The 12,512-nt window shown below is 40.0% G+C and overlaps 1 protein-coding gene across 3 annotated transcripts in view; it reads left to right on the forward strand.

Moving 5' to 3' along the window:
- LOC137323707 (cytoplasmic dynein 1 intermediate chain 2-like) overlaps nucleotides 1–12,512 on the forward strand; it is a 168,897-nt gene that overhangs the window by 86,408 nt on the left and 69,977 nt on the right. For all 3 annotated transcript variants that reach the window (XM_067987526.1, XM_067987527.1, XM_067987528.1), the window contains exon 4: nucleotides 6,228–6,315. In XM_067987526.1, coding sequence (XP_067843627.1) covers nucleotides 6,228–6,315 — 88 coding nt within the window. The remainder of the gene's footprint in view (nucleotides 1–6,227; nucleotides 6,316–12,512) is intronic.

Genomic DNA, 12,512 nt, shown 5'->3' on the forward strand with positions numbered 1-12,512 from the left:
TCGAGCCTGCTTCATCATTCAATATGATCATGGCTGATCCTGTATCTCAATACCATATTCCCACTCTCTGCTCATACCCCTTCATGCCTTTTGTGTCTAGAAATCTATCTAGCTCCTTCTTAAATATATTTAGTGACTTGGCCTCTGCAGCCTTCTGTGGTAGAGAATTCCACAGGTTTACCACCCTCTGAGTGAAGAAATTTCTCCTCATCTCAGTCCTAAATGTCCTACCCCATATCCTGAGATTGTGACCCCTCGTTCTTGACCCCTAGCCAGGGGAAACATCCTCCCTGCATCCAGTCAGTCTAGCCCTGTCAGAATTTTATATGTTTCAATGAGATCCCCTCTCATTCTTCTAAACCCGAGTGAATACAGGCTTAGTTGACCCAATCTCTCCTCATACGACAATCCTGCCATCCCAGGGATCAGCCTGGTGAACTTTCACTGCACTCTCTCTGTGGCAAGTATATCCTTTCTTTTGGTAAGGAGACCAAAACTGCACACACTATTCCAGGTGTGGTCTCACCAAGGCCCTGTATAACTGCAGTAGGACATCCTTGTTCCTGTACTCAAATCTTCTTGCAATGAAGGCCAACATACCATTTGCCTTCCTAACTGCTTGCTGCACCTGCATGTTTGCTTTCAGTGACTGGTGTACAAGGACACTCAGGTCCCTTTGTACATCAACATTCCCCAATCTATCACCATTTAAATAATACACTGCCTTTCTGTTTTTCCTTCCGAAGTGGATAACTTCACATTTATCCACATTATACTGCATCTGCCATGTATTTGCCCAATCACTCAACTTGTCTAAATCGCCTTGAAGCCTCTTTGCATCCTCCTCACAACTCACGATCCCACCTAGATTTGTGTCATCAGCAAACTTGGAAATATTACATTTGGTTCCCTCATCCAAATCATTGATATATATTGTGAATAGCTGGGTCCCAAGCACTGATCCCTGCGGTACCCCACGAGTCGCTGCCTGCCATCCCGAAAAAGACCCATTTATTTCTACACTTTGTTTCCTGTCTGATAACCAATTTTCAATCCATTCCAGTATATTACCCCCAATCCCATGTGCTTTAATATTGCACACTAACCTGTTATGTGGGACTTTATCAAAGGCCTTCTGAAAATCCAAATAAACCACATCCACTTGTTCTCCCTTATCTATTCTACCAGTTACATCCTCAAAAAACTCCAGTAGTTTTGTCAAACATGATTTGCCTTTCATAAATGCATGTTGACTTTGTCTAATCCTGTTGATATTTTCTAAGTATCCTGTTATCACATCCTTTATAATAGACTCTTGCATTTTCCCTACTACTGATGTTAGGCTAACCGGTCTGTAGTTCCCTGTTTTCTCTCCCTTTTTTAAATAGTGGGGTTACATTTGCCACCCTCCAATCTGTAGGAACTGTTCCATAATCTATAGAATTTTGGAAGGTGACAACTAAAGCATCCACTATTTCCATGGCTACCTCTTTTAGTACTCTGGGATGCAGATTATCAGGCCCTGGAGATTTATCGGCTTTCAGTCCCATTAATTTCTCCAGCACTTTTTTTTTACTAATACTAATTTCCTTTAATCCCTCCTCCTCACTCGTCCCTTGGTTCCCAAGCATTTCTGGGAAGTTATTTGTGTTCACTTCCGTGAAGACAGAACCAAAGTATTTGTTTAATTGCTCTGCCAGTTCCTTGTTCCCCGTTTCTGACTGTAAGGGACCTACATTTGTCTTCACAAATCTTTTTCTTTTTACATACTTGTAGAAGCTTTTACAGTCCACTTTTATGTTCCTTGCAAGTTTACTCTCCTACTCTCTTTTTCCCCTCTTAATCAATCTCTTGGTCCTTTTTTGCTGACTACTAAACTGCTCCCAATCCTCAGGCTTGCTACTTTTTCTGGCAAATTTATATGACTCCTCTTTAGATCTAATACTATCCTTAATTTCTTTTGTTAACCATGGTTAGGCTGCTTTTCCTTTTGTGTTTGTGCCAGAAAGGAATGTATAACTGTTGCAATTCATGTATTCGTTCCTTAAAGGTTAGCCATTGCCTATCCACCGTCATGCCTTTTAATGAAACTTCCCAATCTATCATAGCCAACTCACTCCTCATACTGTCGTAGTTTCCTTTGTTTAGATTTAGGACCCTAGTTTCGGATTGGACTACTTCACTTTCCATCTTAATGAAGAATTCTATCATGTTATGGTCACTTTTCCCTAAAGGACCCCGCACAACAAGATTATTGATTAACCCCTTCTGATTGCACAATACCCAATCTAGGATATTCTGTACCCTGGTTGGTTCCTCAACGTACTGGTCTAAAAAACCATTCCGTACACACTCCAGGAATTCATCCTCCACAGTATTATTGCTAATTTGGTTTGGCCAGTCTATATGTAGATTAAAGTCACCCATGATTACTGTAATACCCTTGTTACATGCATCTCTAATTTCCTGTTTGATGCCATCCCCTACATTACCACTACTGTTTGGAGGCCTATAGACAACTCCCACCAGTGTTTTCTGCCCCTTGGTGCTTCTTAACTCCACCCAGACTGATTCTACATCTTGATTTTCTCAGCCAATATCCTTTCTCACTATTGCTCTGATTTCATCCTTTACTAACAATGCCACCCCACCTCCTTTTCCTTTTTGCCTGTCCTTCCTAAATATCGAATGCCCTTGAATATTCAGCTCCCAGCCTTGGTCAGCCTGCAGCCATGTCTCTGTAATTGCAATTATATCTTATCTGTTTACATCTATTTGCGCTGTTAATTCGTCTACCTTATTACAAATGCTTTGTGCGTTCAGATACAGTGTCTTTAGATTTGTCATTTTAACATTTTTAGACATCTTAACAGTTTTTTGTACTATGGCCCTATTTATCTTATTACCATTTTTTCTTGCCCAGACCCTATTTGTTCATGCACTCTTTTGTTTGTATGCTCTGTCCCTTCCTGACACAGTCTAACACAGCAGTCAGGGAGAGAAATGGAATCAGTGGCGAGAGAATGGAGTTTGTGGCTGGGGCTGAAGACAGTGTCTTTGGTCTTCCCAATGCTTAATTGGAGGAAATTGCGGCTTATCCAGGAGTGGATTTCTGAGCAGCAGATTGCCAACTTAGAAGTAGCGGAGGGATTGAGAGAACTGATGGTGAGGTAGAGCTTGACTTCACGTCTACGGATGATGTCGCCAAGCAGCAGCATGTAGATAAGGAATAGAACGGGCCAAAGATTGATCCTAGAGTACCACTAGATAGGTAAGAATGGAACCAAGCAAGGGCAGTCCCACTCAGCTGGACATTAGAGGAGAAGCATTGGAAGATGATGGTGTGGTCAACCACGTCAAAGGATGCAGGCTGGTTGAGAAGAATGAGGGGGGATAGTGTACCGTGTTCACAGTCTCAGAGGATGCCATTTACGACTTTGATTAGGGCCGTTTCAGTGCTGTGGCACGGATCGAAACATGGAGTTGCGGGAAAGATGGGTATGGATTTGGAAGATGACAACACGTTCAAGGACATTGGAGAAGAAAGGGAGGCTATTGATGGGGTGGCATTTGGCAAGGAAAGCGGGGTCAAGAGTGGGTCTTTTGAGGAGCGGGATGATGACAGCAGATTTGAAAGGGAGTGGGACAGTACCAGAGGAGAGGGAATTGTTTGCAGTAGTAGCTAGCAAAAGGTCATGAAGGGTAGTTGGATGGTCAGCAGTTTAGTGGGAATAGGGTCGAGAGCGCAGGAGGTGGGCCTCATGCATAAGATGAGCTCAGAGAGGGCATGAGGAGAGATAGGCGAGAAATTAGAGACAGGTGTGAGTTCAGGGCTAGGGGAGGGGGGATCCTTGAGCGAAGCTTGGCTTGGGCAAGAGGAAGGGAGGGATGTGGCAGAGGCAGTTGAACTGATGGTCTCACTCTTAGTGATGAAGAAGTGTATGAGCTCCTCGTACTTGTTGGAGGTGAGGATTGAAGGGGTTATCTTTGCAATCCAGGATGACCTTAGAGTCGTGAGCAGTATTGACAGAGGAGAGCAGGGTCCATTAGTGCTTGGTGTGGTGCAACCAGATCTAGTGATGAATGGCTAAACCAGTTGAGTGCCATATACGTTCAAGTGTGTGTCCCTTGGACTTAAGGGAATGGAGATGGGGAATTACCAGGGTCGGAGAGAGTAAGGGTTTTACAGGTGACGAGCATTAAAGGCGAAGGTGAGGATGTGATTGAGCATATCGATAACTGCAGAAGTATCGTGGAACAGCCCCTCTCCAGAATTCCTGGATCCCAATACTGCCCTTCCAGTGCACAGATCTTCCCCAATGTTGCCAGACCCTAGAACCCCATCCCAGTGCTTCCTGATCCGAGGACTCTTCTTCCAGTGATCCCAGATCCCAGACATGTTCATAGTGTTCTGGAGATCCCAAGACCCCTCTTAATGTTCCCTGATGCTGGGACTTGCCTCCTCAGTACTCTGAGATCCCAGGACTCTAATCCCTTATCCCAGGATCTGACCAAGTATTCCCAGAACCCCTCTCTGCAGTGCTTCTGGACCACAGGCCTCCCTCCCAGTGCTGCTAGAACCCCCTTCAAAGTACTCCATCCCAGTGTTCCCAGACCCCAGTTTGCTCCCAATGCTGATAATTCCAATAATACTACTTAGCATGACACCCCTGTTCTTGGGAAAAGAATCCTTTTAATGTTCCCGGACACTGGGATTTACCTTTCCCAGTGCTTGGACTCAGCATGAGCAAAGCCATCGGACTTCATCTCGTATTACTGATATATCTGAGCTCAGTCGAAATTAATGATTTTGATTTTCAGGTGGCCAACTTAAAGTAAAGAAAAGCAATCTGTTTTTATTTGGAGTTAAACAGGCATGGCGGCTCAGTTAAATGAAATCATCAGTTCTTGCTTAGATATATATGAATTTAAAATCAGCATTGAAGGTTCATATCCATTCACTAAGGAGCAGAGCAGGAAACAATGTTCCCAGGCCTTCGCCACCAATGCTACTAAACAAAAGTTACAGTATGTACAATAGCCTGATCACTTTAATATTTTTTTGCTTATCTTTTTGTTTTATCATCAAATTATGCAGGGTAAATTTTAAAAAGTAATGCAAAATATAGATGGATTCATAAAAATACCTGTTTATGTGCCTAGATTTTCATTCAAGATGTTCATACCCTAACTGTGCCACAAATGTAGTCTCTTGAGTGCTCAGTAAGCTATTTTCTGGCCTGGAAATAACATTACTGATGTCACATGACCTCAGGCCACTAGAGTTCATCAGTGTAATCTTACTTAAAATGATATTAGTGTGGCAATATATATCTAGTGAAATAGGTTTTAAAAAAAACATATTATTCTTGTGACATTTGGAAGCCTGACACCCATAAGTAATTTGTGTTTTTCCTGATGTAATTTCATGAATTATTTTTGTATATGCCACCACAAACAGTTTCTGTATTAATATGCAAATTCTTCTTGATGTTGAAGATATGATTTTCTGCGAACTGTTCTATTGTACCACCTTTTACTTCCATTATTCATCAATTTGTAAACAAAACATTATCACATTTGTAGTACCTGTTGTCTTTCAATTTCCCTAATTGCTAAAGGCATGTTAGCCTAATAGAATAGACATTATCCCTTTTCTCTGACCTGCATATGATAACTTTGATTTTAGAAAGGAAACTTTACACAACACTTCATAAATAGGTGTGTGTAATATATGCACAATATTTATTTTCATGAATTGGCAAATGGATGTGTTATCTAGTCTGGATGTTACTTTTTTATATTAAGTGTGGAGTAGAACAAAATGTTTTAGGATTCAGTAGAAATGCTGTGTAATAGTTTTTGGTTCGTGACGATCTGTATAAGTCAGCAAAAGGGATAATGCATGTATTGGGCCCATTGAACAACCAGCAAGATGCTGCTATTTCACATTTTAGAAGCATGACTAAAGTACACAGATGGTTCCAAATCTGTTTCATCCACAGACTGAATGCATACATTGTAAAGTGCATGGAAGCTCAGCATGGAATTTTTTAACTTTGCCTTTTCCTTTCTCTCTTTTAAATTTCATTTCATTCATGTATTTTTCTTTAATGCCATCACCTTTGTTTTATTCAATACTTCATGTTAAATTAATTTTGAAACATCATTACCAGTGCATCCACTACGGGTAGTAACAGCGGATACCTGTCTGTTTCACTATTTAGTCCCTCCTACATCTCCTCCCTCAAAATCGGTGAGTACACCAAGTGAGGCTGGAAGCCAGGATTCTGCTGATTGCACCCTTGGAGCAAGGTATGACCATCATATTTATGTTTTACTCTGTGTTTTCTCCAGTGTGTAATTTCTGCTGTGTGCAGAAATGTTATCATTCCACTGTCCCAAAAGTATCATTTGTAATTGTTGCAGTTTGATGTGTAGGTACACTTTCTCATGAAATTTGTATATTTCCACCCTTTTTCCTTCCTGTACAGTTTTCAGTGGCCATACGTGCGATTTGCAGGTGGTTGTAAATGTCATTCTTCAGCCAGCTGCTGGATGGTAAATGATGCTAGCCTGGTGACAACTTTCCCTTTGATATCTGTGTTTTCTTTTCCTCCTCACCGTATGGTGAGGTGCCCTGCCTTTCCTTGACATCATCCTACAATGATAGGGCTGAGGTTAGAATCTTGGTAAAGTGGGAACTAAATCTGTTTCATTCCATGGTGCTGTGTGGATAATTCTTCACTTATGTTTTGCATTTAAAAGAAGGAACTTTAATTGCATATTGACCGTTAATGCTCAGTCTGTATCATTATTTATCACACATTACCATATGTAAGTGCAGTGGGATGAACCTTTTTGTTACCAAAATAAAAACATTTCATGTTCTGTTATTTGCATATTGTTATTGACCTCCTTCCTTCTCCTGATAGTTTTTGAACGCTATTTTAAAATCACTTGAGTGGGAATGAAGAATAAGACTGTTATGTTGTGCGCATTGGTATATTGTTTTGTAAGTAAAGGGAACTTTTCCATGAAGTGCACGTTCTTTTTCATTTCTGTATACTCCGCGCACCAAATGGGTAAAGCCTTGCTTGCTTGTTTGTGGTTTATATGCTTTACATGCACATAAAATGTCATTATAATGTAGATATGTAAGCATGTATGTGGTCTACTGTCTCTGCACCCTAGAAAGTCCCAAGAGCTGTGTCATTTTACTAGTTAATTTTTCCCTAGTTGAAAAGGTTGTGCTCTCTATTCCTGACATTGCACCTCTTATTGAATTAAAATTAATTTTTCAGCCTTTCCACAGAAGTAGGTTAGATTAGATTGTCCTTATAGTCTTTCATAGTTTGCAGGTGTATTCTGTTTCTAATCTGGCCATTCTATTTTTAATCCTGTGAATTAGATAGTAGGCACTCTATTACAAACCTCTAGAGCGATTATCAACTAAAACTATGTAGTCCTTCTTAGGTCATGGAGAACAATATGCAGTAGGATCTTAACCACCTTCCCCATGTCCACTGCTGGATCACTCTCCAACTCCTGAGCAGATGTGGCCCATTCTGTAGCAGTTACATTTCTGGTGCAGATCCATCGTAAGGATGACAGAATGTTCAAGTGTTGAACAAATCTTTTGATACTCTGTGATTCAATACGAGCTATGCTTGTTGGGTTGGGGGGTGGGGAAGTGGGTTGTAGACTGCACCTCCCAAATTGCGGATCCACAAGGATCTGCTCAGGAACTTTACTGTTGCTTGTGAGCTGATAGGCAGCTGGAGTGGAGGAAGACAGTGAGAAGTTTGCCCAAGGTTGGATTCAGTTCAGAAGCATTCAATATGTGGGCCTTATGAATATGCTCCAGAGGGAAGAAGTAGAATTCTTCCTCCAGACCTCGTACAGACAGCAATTTTTAAAGTATTTCTCATGCTCGCTTCACTGCAAGCTAAGTCACAAGTGTAAGTTACCTGGTTCCATTGTAAAATAGACTGAGCTTATAGCATCTATCAGGAGTTGCTGTGGTACTTGCACAGTATCCCAGTCACAGATTCGACAGTCATTCTCCAAGTTCTTTCTTAGTAGGGGAAACCAACCAGATGGGCCTGATCCGGAATGCACCCTCCCCACCACTGCGACTGTGACTTCAAATGTATGGTAGCACACAATCAATGAATCTTATTTGAAAAGGTTTAACAAGGTTCAGTTGGCATGCGATCAAACCCTCTTAGCAGTATTTATTCATCAGAGTTGGAATAAAATTACAGACAGTTGCTAAACCAGACCATAGCCCCTTTCATAATTGATCACTTTTCTCACTGAAGATCAGATGTAGGCTGCTGGATTATAGCAGCATTAGCAGTTCAGGTCTTGGACCGAGGGGTGAGATCCATGGAGTACAGTATTTTGCCTCACAAAATGACATCGCTGCTTTCACACTTGATAATGGTAATCGCTAGGACCCTGTCAAGTTGGGGTGCCCACTTGCAGGGCACAGTGTAGATAGATGACTTAACAGTCAACTGGCATATCAACCATTTGGAGCGAGGGTGGTAAGTTTGCCTCTAGAGCATTTTCAGAACTTAGTACAGGCTGATAGGATGCCTGTGATCTGTCAATACTACATTACTCTGCTACGTCAACAGGAGAGAGCTTTGGCTTCAGTCTGATGGAGAGAGCCTATTAATCCAATGGTGTCTGAATCACAAATTAGTACTCTCTGCTCAACATTTAGGCGGGATGACAACATAGCGCAGATGGTCTCAGTTATCTCACAAGTCACCCTCACAAGTAGAAGATATACCACAAATGGTGCAGGAAATATTCATGATTTGGGGGCGCCTATAGGTAAAACATTCACCTCCCTGGAAAATTTCCAGCTCTTGTCCTCCTTCACAGGGATCAAAAGTGTGTGTGTGTGTGTGTGTATTCATCTTTTCCATTTCCCCATATCCTACAAGTAGATTAAAAGATACAAATAGAAAAAAGTCAGTTATTCTGGTGGTCCCTTATTGGCCTTGCAAACCGTGGACTTCCTGCCATTGAACGGGGACTGGATCCCACTTCCATGTAGGAGAGAACTGTGATAATGGGAGGGTCAAGTACAATATCTGAACCTGGAGACATTCTAGTTGACAGGCTGGTTATTGAAATGCAATGACTGTTGGAGCAGAGTTTCCCACTTTTAGTGGTAGATTTTCACTATGTAAGTGCATGTAGAACTGTAAAGTGCTACGTGTTAAGTATAATGCAATTTTGGAAGTCTCGACACGCCTAGTTATTTGTTTCTTGTGGTTAAAAGACCTGCAGCAAACTGATGACAAAGCAGCTGATAACTAGGTGGATGGTTGGCTGCATTCTACATTGCTACCATATTGTAGTGAAAGAGCCTAGGGGGCAGGTTAAAGGTCATACTGTCGTTTCCAAGGTTGCTCCCTGGGCATCTCAAATCAAAGGCGTTCGCCTCCTAAATTGCATTACATTGTAATCTTGTGCTGTAAGGAGGATGCTTAAGTAAAGAAGAGAGACAGATCTGCTTTTTTGAAATGATGAGCGTCCTTCCACACCACAATCTCATTGAACCATCCGCTCAGGCCCTGCAGAGCTGTAGGTTTTTGGGGTTTTATTGTAAATTGAGCATTTACTAATTAGTACATTCAGTTTAGCTTTAGGTCAAAATAAACTGGCAACAATGATGCAAGGCACAGGGCTGCATTGAATGTGGGAGTTGCAGGTCACAATCCAGCACCTAATTTCTACAATGTTATGATGACATATTGCATGTGTACAATGCACCTGGTTTCTCCCAGAATCAATGTATTAAGCACTTGGTTTATTCCAGAACCAATCAAGCTATGTTTTACTTCTATAGTGTGTGGAAGATTTGTGTATCTTATGAAGATGACTCTACATTAGATAATTACTTTTTTGGTCCAACTGATATTGAAATGTACTATGAAGGCTTTGTTCCAGAACATCAACAGACCGTCAAAAATCTTCGCACCTAGCAATGGTATTCCCCTTCCTGAGCTTGCAACTTTTCAAAAAAAAATTGGTACTCTGTAAAATAAGTAATGTAAATGTGCTATAAAGTTTTGAAGCTGTTTGGTGTAAATTAATTTCAATGTAATAGGAACTCTTTTTTCTAAAATTAGTTGTCAATAGCAGCACTTTATTAAGATCATATGATGAATTTTAAGTTAAAAGTATAATTGATTTACAAGTGCTAATTTGTGATAAATGTAGGACAGTTTGCACATCCTTGGGGAAAAAAAAGTTCCAGTTGATCTTTTTTGCTATATTGTGCCCAATTAATAATATCATAAACGTTCATGGAAATACAACAATAAGAGTTACTAGATTTCTCAGATTCTGGTCTACAGAGAAAATTTAAATTGTCCCATAGGAGTTAAATTAGAAAAATTTTAATTAGCCTGTCAAACAGTGCTAAAACCTTTGGAAATGTATTGTTGACTCGCATCCTGTTTCAGCCGCATGGTATTATGCAATTATTTAGTTAACATTAATGGAAAAACCGTGTTCCTCCTTAGTGAGTACTTTTACTTTAAAAATCAGGGAGGAAACCTTGGCAAAGATGCAAAAACAGAGACATTTTTGCCAAAGCCTAAGGCTGTAGTTAACCTATAATTACATCAGTGTGACATCTTGGCAACTGTTAACGTTTTTTTAATATCCCAGTAGAGCCGTGGAGATACTCCTTACCTGTGGGATTATATGTTAACTCAGTTCCTGTACAAATGTTACAATTTCCTGTGTGCTTACTGTATTTTTTTTAAAAATGAAAGCAATCTCTTAGTGCAGCACAAGACAAGAATGCACATTTGGGCTGGAACTGAGCATAAATTGATTTAGATGTACTTGTTAGTACAGTACATTCTTTTAAATGCACAGTTTTTTTTAGCTCAAGTTCAAAGTATTCAAAAGAGTTTTGATCGGTAGTTTTAGCAACTTAATACAAGAACTACAGTCCAAATTGTGACAGACTTTGTGTTTTAAACAAAAACAGATGTTTAGTCTATTCTACACATACTGGACTCTTGAATTTATAGTTGGATAACTACAATGCTGTATTTTAAAATATGAAATATAAAACTAAATATATTTAACAAACTACATGGATTAGGAACCCATTTTAGATCCAGACAGAATAAAAGTAATTAATTGAAAGTTATGCATTAACTGACTATATACATTACGATGTTTATAAGGGGAGATTTTTCTAGGTCTGCACTCAGGCAGACTGAGTGTTGCCTGAGCAAAGTGAATATTGGGGAAAAAAGGGTTGGAGCGAATGCCTGTAAAGGAACCCACCTGATTTTCCTCCCATTAATTTAAATAGAAGGAAAATCTGGTGGATTCCTTTACAGGTGTGTGTTACGACTTTTCCAATTTTCCGATATTCACTGCTCAGATAATCCAATGTGCTTGGCGCAGGCCAAAGCTGTGTCATATAACAGGAATAATAAACCTAATAATGCTGTAATAGTTTTTAATTTGAGGCTATGGTTTTCATTCAATTGTTCAACTGCATCTGCACTTTCAATTAATATGATTAATATTACTCACATTATTATTGTTTTATATAGCTGTTTAATCCTTTGATACATCATAGAGCACAGTTCATACAGCACAGGAGGACATTCAGCCCATTGTGCCTGTGCCAGCTCTTTGAAAGAGCTATCCAATTAGTCACACTTCCCTGCTCTTTCCCAATACCCCTGACATTTTTCCTTTTATAATGATATTTGGTTACATTTGTCAATATTGTGGGGATTTTGATTACAAATAAATGTGTTTATATTGTTTCCAACATATCAATTCTTACATAAAACTGGAGGGTTCCATAGCAACAACAACTCCCATTGTAATGTTAATGTCATTTAATACTATTGGTGGTGTGAACAAACTCAATTCTTGCTTCTTAATACCCATCGTGAGAGTAATAACTTTCTGCGTATGTTGCATGATAGAATTACTTAAACAATACTGAACTTGAAGATGCATATATCAGAGGTATTACCAGCTTAAGCTCTTGCTCAATCATTGGTATGGCAAAATAAAAGCCATTGAATTACATGCACACCTTCAAATTGTTGACATTAAATTCCATACTCCATTTACTGATTGGAAATTAAAATACAATGCTGCTTTAACATCCTCTAAACCTACAGCCGATGAGCTAAGTAGTTTCCAAACAAGCATAAAGGATCACTTCAGGATAGGGTCCTGCAGTGACCGTATTCTAGTACAACCAAAAAGCTGGATGATTCACTAAAGGTGACTGAACTGCTTTTTGAGCCTCAAGGTGATCCAAAGATGGACTTACAACTGTAAACAGCTCTTCCTGTTGCATTGAAACTAGAGACAGGTTAGTGTGAATGCTGAATGGCCTATTGTGGGAGCAGATACTTCTCCTTACTTTTGCCATTCTCTCTGTCATCATGCTGATGAAAATAAGGATGGAGAACACAACTGTAAATTTGGTAAACCTG

The sequence above is a fragment of the Heptranchias perlo genome, chromosome 7 (genome assembly GCF_035084215.1).
Source record: "Heptranchias perlo isolate sHepPer1 chromosome 7, sHepPer1.hap1, whole genome shotgun sequence".
Taxonomy (NCBI): Eukaryota; Metazoa; Chordata; class Chondrichthyes; order Hexanchiformes; family Hexanchidae; genus Heptranchias; species Heptranchias perlo.